At 54.9% G+C, this 23707-nt stretch overlaps 7 protein-coding genes across 7 annotated transcripts; 2 read left to right on the plus strand and 5 right to left on the minus strand.

Annotated features, from left to right (window-relative positions):
* Positions 1 to 76: 76 nt before the first annotated feature.
* B0T26DRAFT_825247 (uncharacterized protein) lies at positions 77 to 1674 on the plus strand. Its single transcript, XM_060447429.1, has 5 exons — positions 77 to 584; positions 651 to 736; positions 819 to 909; positions 1178 to 1350; positions 1450 to 1674. The coding sequence occupies exons 1-5, from the start codon at positions 521 to 523 to the stop codon at positions 1612 to 1614; spliced, it is 579 nt and encodes a 192-aa protein (XP_060297996.1). The 5' UTR covers positions 77 to 520; the 3' UTR covers positions 1615 to 1674.
* B0T26DRAFT_701220 (leucine-rich repeat-domain-containing protein) lies at positions 1675 to 3524 on the minus strand. Its single transcript, XM_060441587.1, has 5 exons — positions 3132 to 3524; positions 3007 to 3047; positions 2676 to 2936; positions 2445 to 2579; positions 1675 to 2353 (listed from the first exon to the last, which is right to left on the minus strand). The coding sequence occupies exons 1-5, from the start codon at positions 3208 to 3210 to the stop codon at positions 2081 to 2083; spliced, it is 789 nt and encodes a 262-aa protein (XP_060297997.1). The 5' UTR covers positions 3211 to 3524; the 3' UTR covers positions 1675 to 2080.
* A 33-nt stretch (positions 3525 to 3557) lies between these two features.
* Positions 3558 to 8737, minus strand: B0T26DRAFT_850423 (uncharacterized protein). Its single transcript, XM_060447637.1, has 2 exons — positions 8173 to 8737; positions 3558 to 8111 (listed from the first exon to the last, which is right to left on the minus strand). The coding sequence occupies exons 1-2, from the start codon at positions 8381 to 8383 to the stop codon at positions 3679 to 3681; spliced, it is 4644 nt and encodes a 1547-aa protein (XP_060297998.1). The 5' UTR covers positions 8384 to 8737; the 3' UTR covers positions 3558 to 3678.
* A 1499-nt stretch (positions 8738 to 10236) lies between these two features.
* B0T26DRAFT_644415 (uncharacterized protein) lies at positions 10237 to 12246 on the minus strand (the record flags this gene model as incomplete). The annotated part of the gene is made up of 4 exons (XM_060437629.1): positions 10237 to 11595; positions 11647 to 11809; positions 11864 to 11947; positions 12056 to 12246. 4 exons carry the CDS (start codon positions 12244 to 12246, stop codon positions 10237 to 10239), a joined length of 1797 nt encoding a protein of 598 aa, XP_060297999.1.
* Positions 12247 to 14929: 2683 nt separating this feature from the next.
* Positions 14930 to 16199, plus strand: B0T26DRAFT_673828 (uncharacterized protein; the record flags this gene model as incomplete). The annotated part of the gene is made up of 5 exons (XM_060439643.1): positions 14930 to 15062; positions 15092 to 15124; positions 15642 to 15662; positions 15894 to 15992; positions 16048 to 16199. 5 exons carry the CDS (start codon positions 14930 to 14932, stop codon positions 16197 to 16199), a joined length of 438 nt encoding a protein of 145 aa, XP_060298000.1.
* Positions 16200 to 17653: 1454 nt separating this feature from the next.
* On the minus strand, positions 17654 to 20479 carry B0T26DRAFT_770285 (uncharacterized protein; the record flags this gene model as incomplete). The annotated part of the gene is made up of 3 exons (XM_060446536.1): positions 17654 to 18117; positions 18339 to 19475; positions 20477 to 20479. 3 exons carry the CDS (start codon positions 20477 to 20479, stop codon positions 18055 to 18057), a joined length of 1203 nt encoding a protein of 400 aa, XP_060298001.1. The 3' UTR covers positions 17654 to 18054.
* Positions 20480 to 21863: 1384 nt separating this feature from the next.
* B0T26DRAFT_640480 (Metallo-dependent phosphatase-like protein) lies at positions 21864 to 23336 on the minus strand (the record flags this gene model as incomplete). The annotated part of the gene is made up of 7 exons (XM_060437234.1): positions 21864 to 21886; positions 21948 to 21997; positions 22054 to 22126; positions 22206 to 22739; positions 22811 to 22916; positions 22975 to 23016; positions 23181 to 23336. 7 exons carry the CDS (start codon positions 23334 to 23336, stop codon positions 21864 to 21866), a joined length of 984 nt encoding a protein of 327 aa, XP_060298002.1.
* Between the last annotated feature and the right edge of the window lie 371 nt (positions 23337 to 23707).

Consider the following 23707-nt stretch of genomic DNA (forward strand, 5'->3'; position numbering starts at 1 on the left):
CGATTGGCTATGCTTGGCGGCCGCTACAAAAGCTTGGACCAGTTTTGTCTGGGCCTGCCCGCGTCCTACTGGCGGGGTCCTAGACTGCAACGAAAGCTGCAAGGGAGCCGGCCGTTAATATATCGCGTCTCACGCGTCCCGAGGCTCAAGGCCGTTTCCCTCACCGCAGCCCCTTTATCATCGACAATTTTCAAAGTCGGTTTCTGCAGCCGTCGCTCGATTTTGATCCACGCGCTGTCCTCTACCAGACGAAATTAGAGACGGGATCTAGATTTCTTATAAATAAAGTGACGCTGGCTATTAAAAATCGGAGAGCAAACACGCGCCATTCAACCCAAAGCCCCAGCACTCGTCGGCCGAACTCTCTCATCATTTTGAGACGCAGCCAGAGAGGCAGTGAAGCGGGGCACCACCAACGACGCCCTCACATAAACTTGCTTTCTCCAAAACACACTCGCCGAGTTTCCGCCATCAACTTCACAATATAGGGATCTCTTAGCTTTCAACAAACCCAAGGAAAATGCCTTACAACACCACAGCCATTCCTCCCAGAAAGGAGGTCACCGGCCAGGCCCAGCTTCCCCGTAAGCACCGCCCCTCTTCCGCACTCATCTTTTATGAACTGTATTCTAACCTGGCCCCAACAACAGTCACGAGAGTCAAGAAGATCATTGCTGTGGATCCCGACATTGCGATCTGCTCCAATAATGCTGCCTTTGTGATAACTCTAGCAACTGCAAGTCTCCCCCAATCACACACTCACTCGCCCCCCGTCTCTGCTTCAAGCAAGCACTAACTTGACCGCTTTTGTTTCACAGGAGATGTTCATCCAGCATCTTGCCAGCGAGGCTCAGAACATGGCCAAGATGGAGCGCAAGCCACGGCGGAACATCCAGTACAAGGACATGGGTAAGAAGAAGGCTCTCATATCTCACCACTGTTTTTCCTTCAGAAACAGGAACCATCCATCTATTTCATGTCCTCATTATTTTGACATCACAACCCCTATTCCGCCTCCTATCCCCAAGTGTACCCGCCCGACCTCTCCTATTAAGCCTCCACCTAAATCCTTTTTTCCCCCTTTAACCCCTGATACCATCCATCATCGAGAATCCAAAAAAAAAAATCACACTCCTCACTAACCCCACCTCTCCCCCCCTCAAAAAAGCAAACGCAGTCACGCACCACGACAACCTCGAGTTTCTCGAGGACGTGATCCCCAAGACCACAACATACAAGCAGATCAAAGTGCAAGCGGCCGCGACGCGCGCCAAGCTCAAGGGCGACAAAGCCGCGGCAGCGGCAGCGGCAGCGGCAGCAGCGGGGACAGGGACAGGGACAGGGACAAGCGTCGGAGACGACGGGCGCGACGCCGACGAGGACGAAGAGCCGCAGCCACGACGGACCAGTGGCGGTGGTGGCGGGGGTGGGGGCACGCCCAACGGGAAGAAGCACAAGGGTATCAACGGCAGCGTGTCGTCATCGAAGACCAACGGCGTGTCATCGCGGCGCCGCGTGCTCTCGCTGGACGCGGATCCCAGCGCGCAGCTGGAGCTGGAGATGAGGCAGGCGCACTCGGCGGCGCGCGACGAAGATGTCGACATGGCAGACTAGATAGTGCTTAGGTACGTAGGGCTTCAGCATATAGATTGGTAGGGTAGGCTTGCTGAGGGGGCGGGGAATTGATATCTTGATTTTCTTGAGTTTGAGCTTTTCCAGCGGGACGCCTCATCTAGTCCTGCTGGCGTAATATGATTAACCCGTCATCCATCCATCCCCGGTCCCAGCGTTTGCCTAACATCATCATGGACGCATGGTTTCCATGTTCTTGAGTTTTTTTCTCTTTTTTGTGGCTTTTTAGAGCCTTAACTACATGGTATCCCATGCGCCACCAATTGGTGTAAACAGTCAGCGGTGCTGACCTACCGGCCCTCGTAATACCCATGCTATGACTCTCTGAAGCGTGGGAGCCGCCTATTTTACATAGACAAAAAGACACCGACGCCTTGATTTCCCTTTTTCCGGCGCTTCCCCTAAGACCGAACTTTTGGTTCAAATAGACGAGACTAGAGAGAGGGCTTCACTCTTGCATCTTTTCATCCTCGGCGTCGTCCTCGTCATCTTCCTCCTCCTCCTCTTCGTCGTCGTCGAGCACGAGACCCGGCGGAAGTCGGCCTTCGTTAAGGGCCTTCTCGAGCCTGAGGATCTCGTCCATGCTGGAGGCGTTCTTGATCATCTGCTTTAGCTTCTTGTTCTCCTTGTCCGTGGTGATGAGGCGCGACATCTTGGACGACGGCGCGCCGGCGCCGTTGGCCGCGTGGATGTCAAACGTGTTCGACTTCGCCCCCATTATCTAGCGGGACAAAACACACAGAGAGCGAGCACGTCAATACAAATGTCAACTTATTAGGGCGGGGGGGACAGGAGGTGGGGGTGTTGCTCACGGTCGAAGCCAGTTCCGTTGGCGTCTCGTGCGACCCGAACAGCTCCTTTGCCTTCTGGCGCTCCACCAGCTTCACTTTTTGGAAGTCCAGGAAGCGCACATTGGCGCAATGCCACAGGACCCAGTATCGGTAGTTCTATAGGGAAAGAGTTGCTTCTATTAGTCATGGCCCCTCCACGTCCACTTCTCAAGCTTGCGGGACGGGGGCTGGGGCGGGGAGGGGCAGCTGTACCTCTTTCTTGGTGACCGGGTTGCCCAGCAGCGAGAGGTGTGTCAGAAGCGGGAACTGGCCCAAGATTTCCAGGTCCGACAGCTCGCTGAGGTTGTTGGAGGTGAGCACTAGATTGCGCAGGCGGGGGATGGCGGCGGGCAGGCTCTGCTGGATGGCCGAGATGCGGTTGTGGGCGAGCAGCAGCGTCTGGAGGCGCGGCGACAGCGGGAAGTTGCCCAGCAGCTGTATGTCATTGTCGGTGAGGTCTATGGAGTCTTGCGCCTGTTTCGCGGGAGAGGGAGAGCAGAGGTCAGCGGCTGAACGCCTATGCGACAGAGGGGAGCAGACTCACCCCCGCCACACCCAAGTTCTCAATCGCTGGAATTCTGTGTCCTGTTGGTGCCCGAGGCAAAAAGAAAGCCTTGATATTAACTCTGCTCTGATCAATATGTAGTATCTGCTCTTTTCAAAACGCACCTCGAAGGTCGAGCTCCCGCTCCTTCAGCGGGTTGAGGTAGGAGAGGGAGTGGTTGATGAGCTCGGCCGTGAGCCTCATTGTGAGGGAAGGAAGTCGCGACTACCTATGGTGCTGGCCACTACTGAGCTCGCAAAATACTTACACAAAGTTGCAGCTCGGGTTTTCGTGATGGTGGTGAGTGCGGTTGCGTGCTGTGTGTATCGCATCGAATCGTGATTGTGATGCTAATTTTCGTCCTTCAACGAGTAAAGCGCGGCGCGTCCAAGATGTCGTTCTGCTCCGCAGGGCTGAACCGTCCTGGAAAATAATTATGGGCCTACAGAGTGTGGGGTACGGCAATGAGTTGGGGAAACTGGGCATGTAGAGCCCTAACCCTGAGAGACACATCACCATTCACAGATAGGTAGTTAAGACCGAGAAGAATTAACACGAGAGAAAGTGGTTCTAGTCCCGAATAAATACATGACGCCATCGGCTGCTATAATAACTAATAATAGAGGAGTATAATACCTCTACCTAGTCTTTAAATATACATCAAAAAAGCAATCACTGGAAAACAAAGACGACGCCGCTTCGATCTGCTGAGACCGTCATCGTGTACGGCGACTCGAGCATTGCCACGTCCATCACGGCGTCGAGGTGGCTCTTCAGCAGCTGCTGTTGCTGCAGGGATATTACTGTCGAGCGAGGCGGCCGGCTGGAGCGCCCCCTGGATCCCGAGACGGAACTGACAGCGCCGTTGGCAGGCGATGTTGATGCCTGTCTAGGCAGACGCTCCGTATTGAGCGTCATCGAAGTTGTCGGGTGACTGGCTGTGAAGGTCGGCCTTCCTTCCTCTGGCAGCAGTCCACTAAAAACCAAGCTGCTCTCGATGCGGGAAAGGTCCCAGAAGCGCAACTTCTTGTCTGACCCGGCTGTGATGATGAAGGCGTGCCTCACATCGCGCTGCTCTTCCGTCGCCCCCGTCCCAACAATCATGGCACGCACACCGCGGTCTGCGTTGCCGGTGGCCGAAGGCTCGATATTGGTGGCGAAACGGCCGAGCATCCCCTCTGGCTTGTCTTCGTCCACCTCCCAGGCATCATAACCCTTGGGGCCTTCCTTATTGCCACCAACTCGGTATATCTCTCGACAGAGCGTGCGTTCTAGATCCCAGACAGTGACTTCGCCCTGCCCAGTGCCTCCGGCCACGCAGATCCACCTGCCCCTACCCTTGGCGGGGTGCACGCAGAGGCGGTAAATGGAGCCTTTGCCAGGGACGCCCCAGCCCTTAAGCCGCATTTTGAAGCGAAGATCCCACAAGTCAAGGACGCCATGAGATGTTCCCAGACACAGCCAGTTCCTTCTACGGTCTATGCAGAAGCAAGTCGGTGTCCCGTGGTGGACGGGGTTCTCCAGCTTATAGAGCAACGTCATGGTCCGGAGGTCAATGCCCAGGATGACCGACTTATTTGTTGCCAAGATCAAGACCGAGTTCGCCTCCTGCTTGAAGTGTTCACACCACACTGCAAACTCGCCATCAACCAGCTGGTATTCTCGCAAAAGCCGAAGCTTGGGGTAGCGGAATGTGCCACTGCTAAACACAGTTTCGACCTTGATGACGTGGACGCTCCCGTCACTCGCGCAGCTAATGAAGCTGTGCGTGTTCTCAATGAAGCACAGCGCCAGAACCTTGGCGCCTGGGGCGTGCCTATGCACAAGCCTTGACCGGTGCGTAATGTTGCGCTCCAGTCTTGCGGTATCCCACACCCGGACGGAGCCGTCATCACCACCTGTCAAAAAGAACTGGTGGTCGGGAGAAACTACGATTCGGTTGATAGGCCCAACGTGTTCGGAAAACGTTGCAACAAGTTTGCCGGTCGGCTTCCAGCCTTCGTCCGAAGGTTGAGAGGAGATCGTCCGGCTCGACTTTCGGCGGCTAACAGGAGTAACCAATGGGCCGTACTCGGCGATATCGTGGGGGTAATTGTCGATATACATGGAATCCAACATCTTGAAAATGGCTGGGTCGTTACCATTGTAGCTGTGGTTAGCCCGCAAGCGTATCCTGAAATCTGCCAGATTGCTCTCTACTTCTAGAGGCGAATTTGGTGTTGAAGGCTGCGTAAATGGGCCTTCCACTTCACCAAAAGCGTTGGTTTCGGTGGTGGCAGTTTCGGCGCCCGATTTTGCACTGTCTTTGCGGTTCATGAGACTCATTGCGCTGGACTGGTGCCGCAGACTTCTTCTCGCTGCATAAGGTGCATCTTGGCCAGATCCCTCCACAGCTTTTCCATGGCTAGCCGATGTCCGCCTCGACGTATCCTTGGAGCTTTCAGTTTGCCTCTTGCTCAATGCAGTAACTGTTTCGTCTTCTAAAGACCGCCTCCCGTCTGTAGACATGGGAGAAAGATTGTCCCTGCTATTGATACGAGATCGGTGGTTATTCAGGGCTGCTCGCCGTCTCTTACCGAGGGGGTCATCAATTGTCATTGAGGCGTCAAGAAGCGCATCTGCAATGGTCCTCGGGGCCCCCGAGTCTTGGTCTAGAGCTGCCACGGTTTGCTGCGACGGCTGCTCTTCAAACATGACTGTCTGTGGAGTGATGCCCAAGCTTCGCAGGTTAACGATTGCATTAAGATCAGGCCCCAAAATACTTGAGCTCTCTTGGACGGCCGAATCTCTTGCCTTGATCTGGCTCAGGCGCCATATGAATTCCCGAAGGGCGAGAAGTTTGGGCTCGTCGTCTGAGGCAAGCCCGAGGTTTCGTAGCTTGTTGAGCCACTGCTCATCCTCGTCGTTTCTTGCAACTTTACTCAGACTCTGCGAATTCAAATCTCCAGACACTCTTGACGTCGCCGATGATCCCACCGCAATGTCTCGCAGCTTCTTGAAGGGCTTCCAGAAATCACCTCGGCTGGTCTTTGAGGCCCACAACAATGCTTGGTCGTAGACCGACCTCGATAACGGTTTCTGCAGAGCATCGAGAAGATCCAGCTCTGAGAAATCCGGTATTCTGGCCTGTTTAAGATATGGTTTGAGGTACGGCAACACCAAGACCCTAATGTAAGCGTTGCTGAGGAAGTGCATACCAGCCGCGATGAATTCAGCGGCCGACTCCCGGATCCAAAGATTGGGATGCATTGTGAACCGAGCCACAACACTGACGAGCTCGAGGAATGTTTGCTTGGTCAGGAGTCCCAGGTTTGCTAGCTCTGCAAGCGAGTGTAAAGCTCCTTGAACAACATATTCCTCGGGGTCGGTTACTGCCTGGATCATAAGAGGAAGAATGAACTTCTCGAGGGTGCTGCTTCCCAAGAAGGCCGAGATTCCTACGATTGTGTCGAAAAAGGCACACTTCAGCATCCAGTCACGGTCGTTCAAATATGTGTTGAGGTGTGTTAGGATGATGTCGTTGGCCTGGGCCACCCCAAAGAAGATGCACAGGTCAGGGACAGAGCTGAGAAACGCTCGCCGGACAAACGGGTCCGAGTCCTCGATCAGCGTCTTGGTGTGTGCTTCAAAGAGCTCCCCCAGCTCGCGGCGAGCCGTGTCGAACAGTTCGTCAAACGCGGCGTCCGCCTCCTTTCCAGGTTCGACTTCAGGGTCTGCGATGGTTGAAGATCCGTCCGCTCGGAGAGTCGCAGCCATTGCGAGGAAACGGTCTGCGATTGTCGCAAGCTTTCCCAGAGAAGAGGCGTATGTCGCCCTAACAATCGGCGAGGGAGTGCGCTGGGCGCCAAGCAGCGTGACCTGCATCCTAGGAAGTATGTATTCCAAAAATATTTGCGAGTTCACGGGGTTGATGAACGTGACCAGGTCAAGCAGTTGTGTTATTGTCCGTATTGCGGTGATAACGACAAGGTCGGCCTTGTCATTAAGTAGTGTCATTAAGTATGGCAAGACACGATCCAGCTTTGCCTCGTCGGTCAGGCGCTCGGAAAAGGCAAGCATAATGTCACAGGCCTTGACCTTGGCTGTGGCATGGGCGGTGTTACGGAGAGACGAGACAATCAATGTCAAGAAAATCAGAGTACCGTCGTCAGAAGCCGGCTGCTTCTCTCCCGATACGTAGTGTTCGTTGTTTGGTATATTCAAGAGGGCCGGGAAGTGTCCTATCCCGAGCCTCGGGGCTAGTTGGCGCGCTTGGGAGTTGTTCTCGTCCTGGTAGCCAAGGAAGTATGAGATCTTATCGAAATCCAGCCACACCCGCTCAATTCTCTGATCCGCCTCGGCTGTGTTTCTTGAAATCACCTGTGGCGAAAAGGGAGTATTGGACATATCCGTAATCAGCTCCATATATTGGTGCAGGAAGCTGTAAAAGTAGGCGGGAAACACCTTGCCCTTGTAGAAATCTAGGTACTGCTCAGCTGAGTAGCGCTTCTGGGGGTCCAGCTGGATCATGTGGGCAACCATTTCGCGCAAATCTCGATCAGGAATGCGACTAAGGTGTGAAATTCCGGGATCGTACTCGCCCCTCCGGTACTTGTAGAGTTGACTGAGGTTGAAAATTGGTGTCTCAAGGAATAGCTCAGCAATGACGCATCCAGCGCTGAACACATCCATGGCCCATGTTATCTTGGCATCGGGGTCAGACTCCTGGCCTGGAGGGAGAAAGCGTTCGGGGGCCAGGTAGCATGTCCTCCGGCCAGACGTGTCGAAAAAGTAGGAAAAGTCGGCGGGGTTGTCTTCGGGCAACGTCACGCGCTTGAACGAAGACGAGAAGTCGGACAGGTAAAGCCAGTTCCACGAAGTGACGAGCGTGTTCTCCGTTTTGATATCTCCATGGTAAATGTCCTTGCTATGGCAATCGCGCAAGGCGCAGAGAAGTTGAAAGGCCAGCCATTTCTTTTCGACGTCCTCGAGGAACGGTCTCGTGCTCAGCCGGTCGTAGAGGGAGTTGTAAAAGAACTGGCGGACGAGGTACCCGTTGGTCTCCGTCTCGATCGCTCGTTGGTATGGGAGGGTATTAGGCACGTCTGCGAGAGCTCGTCTCTCCCCTGTGGCTGCACGTCAGTGGACTTTTCCATCGCGCGCATGTTAATGGGACCGTTTGCTTACGGATGATTTCCTGTTTGTATTTGTCTAGGGACATGGGATACGGTTTGATGAGAACCTTGACAAGCACAACGCCGTCACGGTGCCTAGCCCGAATGCTCTTCATGAAGCGAGCGGCACCGATAGACTTCTCATACACCAAGTCTCCAAGCTCGGGGACATCGATGCCGGCAGCCCCAGCCGGGGGCGCGGCAAGAGAGAAGCCCTGGCCCATGGCTGCGGGTTCGCACAGATGGGAAACTCAATCCCGCCAGCTACCTATGACGAGATCCAGAAAGGCCGTGGCGCATCTTGGGATTAAGGTGGGAGGGCGATCGATGGTGTAAGCGATATCCGTATAGGCGGGCAGGCACGCGATGCCAGCTTCCGTGGATTCAGAGTGCAATCGACGAGAGCCGGTCGAGCTTGGGAGATGATGGTTAGGCCACGCGCGATAAAATCTCCAACACAAATAGAGATGGCGGGTTGATAGTATAGTCGTGGTGTCGATGCCTTCTTAGTTTCGAGATTGAGAAGGCGGCCGAAGTGGTAGGTGTGTTTACGCTTTGAGTTGGGGGTTTGGGTTGCCTACGAATGACCTACTGTACAGATACAGTACATCATAGGAGCCTTGGGGTTGGGGATTAGCAATGGCCAATCAGACGCTTCATAGATAAGATAAGCCTCCGCCTTCCCGGGCTTCGAGTGCCTGGGCGGGCCGAGTCCGCTTCAGCCTTATCGTGACTGAATCTCACAAAGCCAGGGACTGTACAACGTTCCAAGCAATTGCAGGCTTAGGTGCACAGGTCCCAGGCTATTATTTTCATTATCCTAAACAATTTGCAAAATGGATAATTGAAGAATCCCAGCAAATCGGACACCCAGCTTAGCTGACTGAGAATAATCCATTTGTTTGCATTTGCATGTGTTAACAGTTCACGAATCACCGAAGCTCCCGCGTCTTGGCCTAGGAAATACCCACCTTAGGTACGGATACGTAGGTATCAAGCTGGATTTCCCATATCCGGAACTCGACCCTAGGTTACCGTGGAGTTCAACATCCCGACGACTTCTCTTTGTGGGGTAACGGGAGTTGATAGAGTAAAGTAAGCCAGGGATATCATTGCTTCGGGAAGACCCGACCTAGCTCGGCCCAACTATCCGCACAAGGTGTGTCCTTGATAGCGTTGGCCGTGAAGATCTGCTTATCCTAGGTCAATCACGGCGATTACAATACCCACCCACACACCAGGGGAGCTATGATCACTTCTGCCTTTTGCTTTGAAAAAGAGAAGCGCGAGCATCAGCTATGTAGGATTGCTCACACGATGCGCCTAATACACGGTCCAGACACCTGGCTATTCAAACATAAGTAAACTTGAGCTCTTCCCGTATAAGAAAGATGCTCTCAAAATATCCGATGCTATGTGTGACAAGACAAGCCTGGCTGGCTGCTCTGTCTGACCTTAGCGAATATGCGAGGTATCTCAACTGTGCCCTCCTCCCAAATACGTCGCCACCCTCAATAACCTAACGTCGACCCACCAACTGTGACGGGGCGTATTTCCGCAGAAATTACCCGTTCAAACACCTCCATCTTTTAAAAAAAAACACCGCGAACGGCTAACAGGGTATATAGAATAAACAAGAAACGAACAAGGGTTAGGTGCGATCGTGGTCACCAAATTAGACGTCGCCTCTAAAGCCCTCCTCTCCGATTATCTCCAAAGCTTTCAACTCCGGGGTATCGAAACTGGCCCAGAAGCAGATTAAAGGGACCGTGTCGTTTTGACCGTGATGGCGAATTGAAGGGTGTCGTTAGAATCTATGTGCGAAGGCCCGAATGGGATCCATATGAAAGGCAACAGGATGAAATAAACACTGAAGCAGTATGCGCCATGTCGCAATGTGTACAGGCGGCGGGCTCCCGAGAGGTGAAGCGTCGAGCCCGTGGGGCTCGAGGTCGTAGGAAACCATGTCGTGGCAGGGACCAAACGCCGTAACCAATGCCGAGCCAAACAGGACAGGCCATCATCGAGACATTATTCAAGAGTTACATCGAGTATCGAGTCATAAACGTAAACCGCCTCAAGATCCAGTAGTAGTGGTGTGTTGGTGGGCGCTTGATCCTGTCTCGGTGGAGCCGTCGCCCTCGATGGTCTTCCTCCAGTGCTCCGGGAGGCAAACGCAAACGAGCGGGAAAGCCTTGATCTCCCCGCTCACTGGCGGAGATGCGTCGCGCAGTCGCCCCGACGTGTTGGAGACGCCGCTGTCTCGTTGAGCCTGTCGACGAGCCTCCCACTCCTCTGCGCGTTCATCCACCAAGATGCCCGTTGCCCAGCCGTCGTCCCATATCCCCACTACCTTGAGCATGTCGCCCCGATCGAGCGCGAACTCGTCGGCGGCACGGGGTTGGTAGGCCCACAAGACGGCAACCCGGTCGCCAGGGTGAATGTCATCCTGAGAATAATAATCCTTGAAAAATGGAAGCTGCTCCGACTGTTGGCTCGCCATTCCAGGCGGCGACGACATTCCCCCAGCGCTAGTGGGAGACTGTGGATCTTCGCCGCCCAGAACCGAACCACTAGAAAGGGATCCATTCCTTCTCATCGTCGTTGGAGGAGGGCGAAGTATCCCCGTAGCGCCACGATCCGATTCAGGGCTATCGCCGAACCCATCAGAAGAGGAATGATCGTCACCTCGTCTCCGGCCACCTGCCGCATAGCCAGCAGCGACGCCAACAGCGGCGGCGCCCATATCTCGGCCTATGTGGTGGGATGGCACGTCGCCCGAGTGTCCTTCTAAAGCCGACATCCGTGCTATTCTTCCCCCGGGCAGGACTTCGTAGCCTTGCGGGGCTAGCGGTGCTGCCACAACCTGCCCGGTTGCCGGCCCTTTCCTAGCGGGTTGTGGCTGGTTGAAAATGCTTCCGTCCTGACTGCCATGGCTTCTCCTTCTTCGGAAGATAAGGCAAAGAATCACGGCTATTATGATAGCCAGGCCGGCAATAGCGCCAATGACGATTCCAGCGATTGCGCCCCCAGAAAGCTTCTTGCTCTCTCCATCGCTGCCCAATGCGGGAGCTGGAACCCCGGTAGATGATGGAGTAGAGGTTGGAATTCCTGTTGTGAAAGTCAATGTCGCTGTGATATCGGGGAGCGCAACATTTGCACATCGAGCCTCGGCATTGGAGCTGTAGCAGCATGTATCAGTTGAGTTGATGCCACCGGAGGCGCAGTAAGAACACAGCCCCAGTGTGCTGTTGGCATATCCGCAATTCTCGCGTTCGTTCGCAATCCCCGAGATACAATTGTTACTTGACAACGAGTTTGCGGGCAAGGCACAATTGGTAAAGTCGGCCCTGATTTGAGTCTGCGCATTATCGCCCGGATTGGAACAAAGAGTATTGTCAGATGCAACATATGCTTCGCTCTCGGCAAATTGGGCCTAAGGGGAAATCAGCAATGAAACCAAAGGAAAGGGCTGGCTCTGACGCACGCATGTCTCCGCGCAGACTGGCCGAGAATCTGAGGGGGAAAGATTGCAATCCTTGATAGAATTCTGGATAACAGCATTACATATTACAGTCGTTGTAAAGCGCGCGTAGTGGTCGCTGGTGTTTGTGAGACTGATGCCCCCACACCCAATGAGGTTCTGGTATCTGTTTGGCTTGTTAGTTGGCCAGGCGCGAGCTTGTTGGTTCCGGCAAGCTCACTTCTCTTGGACGTAAGTTGTTTGCACGTAATCCTGCAACTGGCTGTCGAAGCTTGCAGTATCGGAAACAGATTTAAGGAAAGGACTACAATCGAAAGTTAGATTTAGGTCTCAAGACAATAGGTGCATGGTCATCGACGGAAGCAAAGACGGAGAAAAACAGCGGCACTTCAATGGGGGCACAAATACGTACAAAAGCCCGATCAAGAAGCTGTCGGTAGAGACCGAAGATGATTCGAAAGCAGAGCACGTCTTGGAGCCCTTGAGAGAGATGCACGCAGCCATTGCGGTGGGAGAGGCCGACAGTAACGAGAGCAAGACGCCTCTGGTAGTCGGGAATGCACGCCCCCTCCTTCTTCCGGGTGATGGTCGACCAATTACCATCTCGTTTTCGTCGGCTAGTTCGTCTCGACACGTCGCTGTGGCCGCACCGTGATCATTGGTGTCGGGCATAGTGCAGTTCGCCAGGGGTTCGGGTATCAATATAGCGCCAACTTCATGGTTGTCCTCGGGCGTTTTCATCGCTCATCGTCTTCCAAGGGTGCAATTGAAACGACTAGACGCGAAGCCAAAAGGCTGTTTGTCGTTAACAGCAGGTGTGTGGTCTCAGCCTCGTTGGCCTAATGGGTTGCTTGCTGGAGTTATACTGCGCGTGTTCTAAAGTCCCTAACCAAAAAGGCTCTTGCGGCGTCGGTGTTGTCGGCAGAGGGCCCGAGGCGTGGGCGGGCTGCGTTCTGGGTCGTTGATGGCGGCGGCGGCGGCGACAAGGTGAAGTCGTCTTGTTTTGGTCTCGAGTGGCTGGGCCGGGACTGCAGAGCATATATGCGCGAACGAACCTATGGCGGCACCTAGGCTGGGAAAGACGGGCCAAAGAGGACGGTCCAGCGTGGCCCTCGGGTCGCTCCTGTCGGCCACAGATAATGCGGCGCGGAGGGAATTTTGGGGTAGGTGTAGTGGAGGTGAGGAGGTGGTTGGTGTGTGTGGTCGGGTGCAATGCAGATGGTGGACAGAAATGCAGGTTCGACAAGAGAACGACGGGGCTACTGCGAGGCACCGACGCGAGTGCTGCCGCAACGTGCAGGTCGCTCGCAGACACACAAGGCCTGACTGGCTGAATACAGAGAAAGGAGGGTGGTGAATATTACAGGTGAAAAGAGCGGCACAAAAACGAGGGACAGAAACAAAACTCAATTCCGGTGGTGTGAGGGACCGTGAGGTGGTGAATTGGCACGCCTCCGCCGAGAGGGACGGGAGGAAGAGGGAGAGAACGAAGAGTTCGAAGAGCTCGACAGCTGGGTGAGTTCAACAACGACACGCCCGGCCAGCTGTGGATTGGTGCAGGGAGCCAGAGGTCCAATTTCGCTTGAGATTGCAGGTACCTGTGTACCCGCTTGCCCTTTTTAAGGATTAGGCCGGCTATGCAGGGATTGGGGATCAGATCCCTGTCCCTCCTGCCACGCTGGGTTTGTCAGGTCTCACAACCTGAATCTGAACCTGAACCCTGGGAGCTTCCACAAGGCCGACCCAAGAAGACTCAACATACAGAAGTCGCCCAAAAAAACACTTGAGGAACTCCAAGGCAGGATGAGGTGGTTTGCGAGAAAGTATGCGGCAAAACCATGTGTCAGCTGCAACATGATGAAGTTGACGGCAGACTGTCAAATACACGTAGGTTTGCAAAAGCATTCAGCCCCTCAGTCTTTCGGGCCTTGTCGGGTATTGCTCACATCCAGAGTCTGTTGCCGAACTTTGAGAGAGAGGCTTTGGCACGATCTCGGCGAAATATTGAGAATTCTGGACCGGGCAGCTGGTGGTAGGTTTGGGGCTTCAAAGTCAAACTCGGCGAGTCTGATGAACATACGTAAGATATTGACCGCGAACGAAGGAGCCCGGATGGGTCCTGTGAGGGATTCTGTCTCGATATCGAAGTGCGCGTCTCTCCACGCTGGTAAAAGGATTCGTCTAGTCCCACAGAAATCCATGGATATAAGCGGCTCCCAAGGAGCTGTCATCCATGATGTTTTACACATTGACTGTGGCCCAGATTCAAAGCCTTGACAATTCCCGAGAACCCTCGAATTCTTTCATAGCTGCCTGGCTCGAGGGCGAAAATCATGTTTGAAATCTCTCATTTCAGCTATTCGCCAAGTCCATTGTTTGTTGGTTGTTTTGTATTCGAAGTTTCTTGTGTTTTCGCAAACAAAACACAACCGTGCAAATCAGAGACGGAATACGGAATAATGCCCGGGCACTTCCAGGTTGTGGCGAGCGAGCTAAACCCCGCAGGTTGACGGTAGGCCGCTTCCACTGTCAAGGCGCAAGCTGCCCCCTATCGAAGTAGCGCACAGGTGCAGGTATAGTGCCCCGGGGCTGTCGTTCGTTAATTCGCCGCGGCGCAGGGATCCCCCGTTGCCGGTAAGCGAAGAGAATGTGGCTTCGAAACAACTCCTGGCGACTGTCTGACGGGAGTTACGAATACCCTACCGACCTTCCCGGCCTAGCCCACCGTGGAGCTTTCCCAGGTCGAGATCGAGATGATGACGAATTCGGCCGGCACATACGGCTTCCGAATTCTTTTTTTTATTTCGACCCGCGCCGGCAGGATCGGTGCCGGGTCCCACGGCATACAAAGTGGCTGCAAGTGCGGGATGGCCTTTTGGGCGGGCGCCAGGGAAAACAGGATGCAGAGCAATCTAATTAGGCGCCGCGTTGCCCTAGAGGGGGAGAAACAACTGGACGACGGGCCGCGACGCGTCGAGGCCGTTGGGAGCGGTTGCCCGTCAGCCGCCGGACGCCCTTGGGTACTTTGGGAGCCTATATTTGGCATCCTTGGGTTTGGGAGGGTACTATCCCCGATTGCCGAACCGCAAAGCGAGCGAGTCAAATGCGGTCGTCTACGGTCTGCCATATGTATTACATATGTCCGCTCAGACCGCCGTGCAGAAATGCGCATTTGCCTGGGCCAATTGCACCAGTCCAAGTTGTTCAACTTCAGCTTCATATTCCCCTTTTGGGCAGCACGAGCGGCTGGGCCATGCCGTGCTCTCTCTGCCGTGTGGATTTTGCCATGAGCTTGACGCTGCACAATCTGTTTCTGTTTCTGCTCTGTCTGTCTTTGACACCACCATCTGGCGGGTCCGAGAAACAGATCTCATGTCGCGACTCGCTGGCCTCGGGACGGCCCAAGTGCCAGAAGCTCTGTGCGGTCTGGCTATGAATTTGGTTGCAGTATTCCAGCTTGGGTGCATTGCGGAGGCAGATCGTAGGTGCTTAGGCGCAGATGCGGCAGAGTGTCTATTGTTGGCGGTGCATGTCCAGTGAGTGTGATTAGGTTCTCTTCAAGACAAGTCCCTCCAATACCACTTACATAACCCCTAAGCAAAACATCATTTCCACCGTCAAGTGTCCGTACATACAGCACGAGCCTTGAGTTTAGACAAGCTTGATGCTCCTGCTACACTATGCGCCACAATCTAAGTAGATCTGCGATTCCGATTTTCCAGGGTTGCGCCTATATCGAACCTATTATCCCGTGTACCATTACTACTCACCATGTATTCATGCGGCCCTGCCCTCTGAGGGTCTCCTCTCCGGATCATCCAGACCAGCGCAGGCCTGTCTTTATGCGAGCCTCACCACGATGCTACTCCTTAGCATCGCGCGCCATCCGCTCCCGCAATGCTGAGCCACACCGAAATGCGGAATCTGAGGCTCGGCTTGAGGCCCGTGACAAGAGCAACGAAGAATCACTGGCTAGGCACCTATGCTTTTGGGTCCAGATACCATTAGCAGTGGGTTGGGTACGGTGTTACCGTCGACGGCTTCTCCCCCACACGGCGACACACACACACACACAGACAACCCGAGTTGCAAGTTGCAGGGGTTGGACGTGGCAAGATCGCAAACGCCGCCCGCGCGCACAGATCTATCGATTCGCGGATTCCGATATCGATTTTTAGGGTTAGCCGCCCAGCTCTGCACCCCCATAGGACTTGCTGTACTCCTAAAGATAGGCCGTGTGCGTTTTACAGTTCCGAGTAAATCACGGGCCAAATCACTTGGCTTCCTCGACGTCAGATGCCGTCTTCTTCCGTGGACTTCCGCTGCCCCCCTCAAGGACACGACGGCGAGTGAGTGTCTTTCGGGGGTCTTCTCTCTTCCCCATTCACATGACAGATTGCACAGCTGCTTTGGCTAGCCCTTCCAAATTCCGGCTCACGGAGTTTTGGCTCCGCCCGCCGAAGAAGATCTGCTCTCTGGCGCGGCTCGGTATTTGCAGCATGAGGGCCGTTATGAACCTGCCCTGGCTGGCCGCCGGCCTGCGAATGCATACATAGACGTGTACGCGACCCATCTGGCTGGTAGATGTACAAGTAGACGGTGGGGGGAAAGCCCACATCATACATACCGCACTCGGGTGCCCCCAGATCTAGCCGCTTTTCTTGGTCGCGGAACGATGCGTTGATATTCATTCACTTAAATGATCCTCGTGGCTGTGTTTGCTCAAAATCTGGGGAACTTGGCCCCAGAGGCAGCCCACACACCCTCACACACGCTCCCCGTTTGCGGTCCTGCGATATCACTTGGCTCTTATTGGCAAGGAGCCCTCGGGTGTGTTATGCATAAAGGGCCAGAGCCGTCCCCCAAGGTGACCGAGGCCCCCCAATCAGTCGCCGGCTGAGAGTGAGCCGCATAACCCTCGCTGGTCCGTCTGGCTCTGTGAACGAAGAAGTCAAAGGGGGGTTTGTGTTTCAGCCGCATAGAGTGCGAGAGCGATCATAACTGCTCATGCCTCCAGTGTCAAATCATGCCCGTTGGAATACACATACATTCCAATCATGATTGAAAGAGGCGGAGGGAGAAATAAAAATGTAATAAATCTCATAAATTATCCGGCTACGATGGCCAGGTCAGCCACGATCCCATGATCCCCAAGGATCCCAAGGGTTGTTTGCTGTACGGCTGACCGATACCTTACCTCCTTTCCACTAGTCTGCGCCCCCTTAAACCACCCCCCTCCCAATCCAATCCAACCCAAGCTCGGGACTGCCTGAAACAGCAAACCCTCGACAATAGCAAATGCTTATTATGACTTATATCTATCCTCACTAAGAAATCTAGACGGGAACCTGCAACCCTCAGCTGGCTGTACCGGGCCCATTCAGACAGCACAAGCCCTTGCACTGAGCGGGTGGATAAGCCAGATCATTTGCATGCAGATAGAAAACGTTTCTTTATTGTAATTGACATGAAATGGCTGATTCAACGCCTTGCCCGTTGACGGGGATACGGCATGAAGAGGGTGATGGAGCTCTCGACGCTTCTTGTTTAGCCGGATCAAGGAATTTGGAAGCATGTTCATTTCGAACAAACTATCCATCCGCCCGTGTACGTGAGGATTTGGTTGCTTCGTCCTAGCCCTTACGGCTTGGTGCGCAGGTATGTCTTGTAGAATCTCGAGGGGTGCCAGTGTGAACAAAATGATGGAGCATATCAACACACACTCGATTAGAATATTGATCATTCTGCATAGTGGAAGGTCACTCCTCGATACGACAAACAAATAAAAATAGATTATCTAGACAAAGACAAACTTGTCAGGGACGGTTATGTTATTCTGGAAGACATACGATTGCCGGGCCAACCACACCTCCCCCCCTTTCATTATCTCCTGTTCCACACCTACAACATCCCATAGTCATATCAAATGTAAATCTACAGCATTTGTCGCATCGATGTCCCATGCGTCACAGTCCACTGTATCCCACAACAAGAATTTCCACACAAGCAGCGCAAGGCAAGAAGGCAAGTTCACCTTAGGTATCTGTCTAACCCACACACAAACAAAAAAGCGCATATGGACATGACGTGAAAAAAAAGAAAAAGATAACCCACAAAGAAGGTCATCCCATCGCGCCTGGGTCCGAGCAAAACACGGTGCATTATCTCCGTCCCATCTCGGGCAGAGGCAGCTGCCCCTCTCCCGCAACAAAATCATCGACACCTTGTTCCGCCACGAACTACTCTCATAGCGCAAAATAACAACAACAGCAACTGTAGCTAGGTAGTCTTGGTATGTAATGCGGGTTATTGGAATGGGACAGCCCCCCTTTTCCTCTTTTCCTCTTTTCCTCCCTCCCTCCCTGCCTTCCTGCTTGCCTGCCCTTATTCCTCCCATCTTTAACCGCCTGCCTACCTGTGTGCCGAGCCAGGACCACGCAGCTGGTCGGTCTCGTCTTCGCCGTAGAGCTCGCGCTGTGTATCGTCAGCGTCAGCAAAATCTCATTCTTCTTCTCCTTCACGTATCACTGGCAGCAGCAGCAGCAGCCGGGGGAAGACGCTGCGAGGGAGAGGGGGGAATCGACGATGACGACGGGCGGGAGGGGGAGGGGGAGGATAAACACGGGGGCGTAGAGGACGGGATGGACGGGGAGAGATAAAAGGGAAAGGATGGGGGAGGGGACAGCAGTACGCACCATGGCCCTGGCCATCCACGCCATGTCGGCGTCGCGGGATATGCTGCACGTCTCGCTATGGGCTTCGGCAGCGACTGCCGCACCCGACTCTCCGGCAAGACCGCCGCTCCGGACGCTGCGGCGCGACTGGGCGGACCAGGCAGAGCTGCGCTTGCTGTAGACGTAGGTGGCGCTGTGCTTGTCGAAGGGCTCGACATCGACACCAGCATGGGAGGACGGAGACGAAGCGCAGGTGAGGGCGAGGGCGGCGGCGGCGTCGGGGCCGAACTCGGCGCACGAGTAGTGGCCGGGCGCAGAGCTGCCGTCGGGCACGTGGAAGCGGCGGTCGAAGCGCGACAGGGCGTACGTGTAGACGACGACGAGCTCGATGACGAAGTTGAAGCAGTAGTAGCAGGCCTTGCTCTGGAACCAGGCCGGGTCGTCGAGCGGGCGCGACGCGTAGGCGGTCGCGGCGCGGAACACGGCGCCCGCGGCCAGCAGCGTGGCCGTGAAGGTTAGGAGGGCCAGCTTCGTGCTAAAGTGGCCCTCGCCGAACTTGTCGATGCGGGTGCGGCGCGGGAGCAAGGCGGCCAGCGCGACGAGCGGGACGGGCAGGAAGGCCATGGCGGCCAGGTACGTGGCGCTGAACAGCTGGACGGTGCGGTCGGTGCGGCGCGTGGCCGGGTCGAGGGTGAAGAAGCTCTGGACGGTGACCGAGATGACCATGACGAGCACGGCGACGACGCTGGCATACAACCCCACAAACAGCAGCGTCACGCCGCGCTGCCAGCCGAAGAAGGGGTGGTAGGCGCGCACCATGCGCTGGGCGAAGACGAGGTTGGTCACAAACAGCAGCAGCACGCCGGCGGCCGTGAAGATCTGCGACGCGATGGCCACGTTGATGTCGCGTGGCCGCCCCGCCCACACCATGCGCATGGCCAGCGCCGCGATGCGCGCCATGCAGAACCCGAACAGCAGGCCCGAGAACAGGAACTTGTAGTTGTGCCGCCGGTTGAACTGGAAGATGGTCATGTTGGTCGCCGCCCCGGCCACGAACAGCACCAGCAGTACCGCGCTGATGGGTACATCTAGCCCGACCGTCGGCACACCGCCTAGCTGCGCCGTCTGTGGAAGGTACGGAGGCCCTTGGGCATGTTTCTATCAGACGGACAGGAGTTAGCAGGCTGGGTGAAGGAAAGGTGAAAAGAGACAGACATACCAGCGAGCCAGTTGCCACGGGAGCAGCAGGGCTTGTCGTCGGAGCCGTCGGTGCTGTGTAGTTGGACATGGCCCTCTCTTCCTCCCTCTCTCTCCTTCTTGCTCCTGGGTCGGTCAGGTTAGGTCAGAGCAGGTGACACGCTGGACAGGAAGAAGTGAAAAAAAAAAAAAAAAGCAAGAGAGGTTGCTGCTTCCGTGCGCCAAGCTGCGTAAAGGGGGGAGGTGGCCGGCCAGCCAAGAGCCGACGTGAGTAGGTATTATTTGTGTGTCAGTGTGTGTGAGTGTGTGTGTGGGAGAGAGAGAGGGAGAGAGAGAGAGAGAGGGAGAGGGAGAGGGAGCGAGGCGGCTGCAGGAAGAAAGAACAAAAGAAGCTCTCCTCCTCGCAGGACTTTGTGACCTTTTTTTTTCTCTCGGGGCAATTCTTTTCTCTGGCAGACAGATAGACAGACGACAGCTTCTCTCTCCGTCTCTGGGGGATCCGGCGGGAGGCAACTTTGCATATAAGGGTGTAATCCAACGCAGAGAAAGAGGAAAGAACCCGGCTTAGCAACCATAGTCGAGCGAGCATGAACGAACAAACGCGCCAGGCGGGCCACCCGCAGATGGCGATCGGGCGATGCTAAGACGTGCAGCTTGTTTTGGAAACAATCTGCGTAAGGTAGGTAGGTACTCAGTCGAGGCTGAGGTGAAGCTGAAGTTAAAAATATTCTAGGTAGGCAGCCCCCCCTAGTTTGACTGTCTCATTACCCTTGGCTTACTTTCTCTCTGGAGGGCGGGCGCTCTGGTGTCGTCCTGGCGGCGGTTGACGCGGAGACGAGGTCAAATTTGTCTGTTTCTGCCTATATATCGACCCTACGACGTCGTCACGCACAGGACAGCACAGCACAGGTCATGTCTCGAGAGTCTACCGTCCGTCTTGAAGGGTTGAGGGACATACGTGCCATGGCCGCCGTCACTGTCTGTTTATGGAGAAGGACACGACGACACGGCCGTGTGCTTTGAGTTCGGTAGCTCGCCCGCTCTGTGCGCTAGCCTCGGCCGGACGGCTTTTAGCGTAGCAGATGGCCTCATCCAACTCCTCCCAGGCTCTAGTATCTTGCTGGAGGTGAAGAAGAGCGGACTGGAACTGCCTCTCGTGCTGCGCATGTCATGCTTGCGAGCTACTCTTTACCTGTGTCTCGAACAGCTCACCATGGACAAGAATACATCATGTGTTTATTCTGTCTTGGCAAAGAGGTCCTCTCGCCAACGCAACGCCCAAACTCTGAACACGAGAGCGTTTGAGGGGCTGGGCAAGATCAAGCTCGAGCATTTCTGGGATAGCCGTCTATTGCGAAGGGTGGTGAGCTGTCCTAACAAAACGTTAGCCCAAGGCTAGTTAATAAATAGACTCAGAGATACAGAATTACCTCACAAAACCCTCCATATTCGCCCCCCCCGTCTTCGATATTCAGACAAATCCGTTACCATCAACCAGCTCTTCAAACCACAAAGCGCTTTCTCGTCCGACTTATCATTCTCCGCGGGCGGTTTCCACTCATTTCATTCCATCTTGTCACAGGCAACCTGAAAGTTCCAACCTGAAAGTTCTCCGTCAACACCAAAAAAAAAAAACAGTCAAGGGCCAAGTTCTTAGGAATAGGGGTTAACCTTAACCAAGCTGCAGCCGAATCTGCTGCGTCTTCTAGCTCCAACGTTGGTCGCCGAGGTGACGTCTTTGGCAAACCATCCTCAGTAGTGACCCAGAACATGAAAGTTCCCCCACAGAGAAGAAACTGGAAACTCGACTTAAAAAAAAAACGTACCGAACGGATGAAATTCTCTCCACCAGCTCCTGTGCCGTCGGTCTTCGGCGGCTGTTAAGACGTCCGTGGCTCGCATCATCGCGCCATCTATTGGTTATACCTAGGTCATGTTGCGCTCTCTACACTGGATATAACTGTTTTGTTTTATGGGGATTGATCCACGGTAAACACAATCGCTTCCTTACGGGTAGCTCCCGCCTCGCCAAGCTGCCTTACGAACGGTCTAGACGCGCAACGAGATCGGATTTTTAATCCCATGGCGCCCAGTCTTGTCATTTCTTTACCACGTGCAATATTCATCGTCAACCAAAAGGCTGGCTAGGCGGCTGCCACATTACATGGGAGAAACGGGAGGTAACTGTCTGGCCTCGATACACTATCTTCGCTTCCACTGTAACAACCCATAGGCGACACTAAGCTTTTTGGTCCTGATAGAGGCTGTGGCGGCAACTTGCTCGAGCTCCCTTGCTCTCCATCATTGCCCGTTCACGATTGCAAGGCTGGAAAACCACCACCCTCCTCGTTAGAGGAAGTAGTCCGGAGTCCCTGCAAAAAATGGTTGTTAGCAAGCTGCAGTCCCATGTACAGCCGGAAAGGCATATCTTACGTCTCGAAACCATGGGCTCGCCAGCTCGAGGGCAAGGATCGAATTGCAAGCTGCGGCTCTAGTTAGCAAAGCAAAAGCCGTCGGCGCCGGGGCAGCGAGGACGTACAATGTGTATTTCAGGTGTTCATCAATCTCCATGATGGCAGCCTGGTTACCGCATCTATAGCAGTAGTTCGGAGCTGCAGAGTGGGAGTGGTCAGACATGGGATCAAAAAGCAAGAGAACGCGGGGCATGAGCAGCCGCAGGACCTGGCATACCAGAAAAGATGGTGACAACATTTCGGTCTTGAGACCAGTTGTAGCCCTCCATGACAAGCTGATGCGCTCGAGCAATCAGCGTCAGGCCATTGTTATGGTTGAACGCCTCCGAGATGTCCTGTCCAAACGTGTATCCGGCGCCGCGGGGCGAGATCCCCCACCCGCAACGGTCATCTGGGTCAGACCACAATAAGTCGCACATGGGCCCTTCATGCGGCACTTCCTGGATGCGGTCCAGCGCCCGGATGTTGTCCAGCGTGTCGATGCTCGGCGACAGACCGCCGTGGAGGCAGAAGATCTGGTTGTCGATGAGAGCCGTGAGTGGGAGGTAGTCGAAAAGGTCGGTAAAGTACTTCCACACGTTCGCATTGCCATACTTGCGCAGGCACTCGTCGTAGAAGCCGTATACTTGTGTGATCTGGCGCGACTCGTGGTTGCCGCGGAGAATGGTAATCCGCTGCGGGTATCGAATCTTGAGGGCTACCAGCAGAGTGACAGTCTCGACCGAGTAGTATCCACGATCGACATAATCCCCTACGCGCCCGCCGTGCCGTTAGAACCTGTACCCACGCCGATTGTCAGGAGAAGTAAACAGAGGTCCATACCCATAAAGAGGTAGTTGGTGTCAGGGTTGGGCCCTCCAATCTTAAAGAGCTCCATCAAGTCGTGAAACTGGCCGTGGATGTCACCGCACACAGTCACTGGGCATTTCTACGGACGGTTAGCAGGGCCAAATCGCCATCGGCATCGCCGCCAGGGGGCCACTTACGACAGGCTGTACGTTGGACTCTTCTTGGAGAACCTCGCGCGCCTGGAGAGAGATGTGTTAGTGACAACTCGATAAGGGGGGGGCACGCGACCCGCGGCACCGGGCGACGCCCCGCAAGGGGCTAGTCGCCAGGAGAGAGACGGAGCATGGGCGGCAGCGGTAGCGGCAGCAGGAGCAGCGGCAGCGGCAGCGGAGAGCAGACGAACCTTTTCGCACAGTCTCTGCACGTCAACCTCGGCGAGCTGCTTGCAGCTCATCAGGCTCTCGATCCAGCCGTCGAGGGTTGGGATGGTCGTCGGTTCGAGCGTGACCGACGAGATGTCTGCAGGCGCGCGCCCGACATCCTCCATGTTTGTATCCATCCTGCCGGCTGTCGGTTCACGAAGTATGGGGGGGGTTTGCTACGTCGCGGCGAGCAGAAATGCCGTCGCTTTGTGGGAGTGTGTGTGGTGATCCCGGAGGAGCAATGACGTTTTGTTTGAAGGCGCGGCGCGGCTCTCAAGCTCAAAATTGGGCGGGCGGGCAGGTGGGTAGGTAGGTGCGGTGCGGGCACGCTCAGGTCGTAAGGTGAGTTTGCGGTGCGATGCTGCGGCCGGTCAGTCAGTCGCGACCCGCCTGCCTGTTACTCGGGACAATGCTAAAATCAATCTTAGTCGCAGAACAGAAACTATCGCGCAGTATTCCACGGCAAGTCGGCGAGCAAGGGTATATTTCGTAGGTCGGGATGCAAGCG

Source organism: Lasiosphaeria miniovina (assembly GCF_030549165.1).
Source record: "Lasiosphaeria miniovina strain SMH2392-1A chromosome Unknown B0T26scaffold_3, whole genome shotgun sequence".
In the NCBI taxonomy this organism is placed as follows: Eukaryota; Fungi; Ascomycota; class Sordariomycetes; order Sordariales; family Lasiosphaeriaceae; genus Lasiosphaeria; species Lasiosphaeria miniovina.

What these genes read in the sequence shown, in the direction of transcription:
- B0T26DRAFT_825247 (XM_060447429.1), top strand. Translation starts at nt 521, where the DNA reads ATGCCTTACAACACCACAGCCATTCCTCCCAGAAAGGAGGTCACCGGC. An exon ending in CGGCCAGGCCCAGCTTCCCC is followed by an intron (nt 585 to 650) that starts GTAAGCACCGCC and finishes CCCCAACAACAG; the next exon opens with TCACGAGAGTCAAGAAGATC. An exon ending in CATCCAGTACAAGGACATGG is followed by an intron (nt 910 to 1,177) that starts GTAAGAAGAAGG and finishes AAGCAAACGCAG; the next exon opens with TCACGCACCACGACAACCTC.
- B0T26DRAFT_850423 (XM_060447637.1), bottom strand. Translation starts at nt 8,383, where the DNA reads ATGGGCCAGGGCTTCTCTCTTGCCGCGCCCCCGGCTGGGGCTGCCGGC. An exon ending in ATACAAACAGGAAATCATCC is followed by an intron (nt 8,112 to 8,172) that starts GTAAGCAAACGG and finishes GTGCAGCCACAG; the next exon opens with GGGAGAGACGAGCTCTCGCA.
- B0T26DRAFT_701220 (XM_060441587.1), bottom strand. Translation starts at nt 3,210, where the DNA reads ATGAGGCTCACGGCCGAGCTCATCAACCACTCCCTCTCCTACCTCAAC. An exon ending in ACCCGGTCACCAAGAAAGAG is followed by an intron (nt 2,580 to 2,675) that starts GTACAGCTGCCC and finishes CTTTCCCTATAG; the next exon opens with AACTACCGATACTGGGTCCT. An exon ending in CAACGGAACTGGCTTCGACC is followed by an intron (nt 2,354 to 2,444) that starts GTGAGCAACACC and finishes TTGTCCCGCTAG; the next exon opens with ATAATGGGGGCGAAGTCGAA.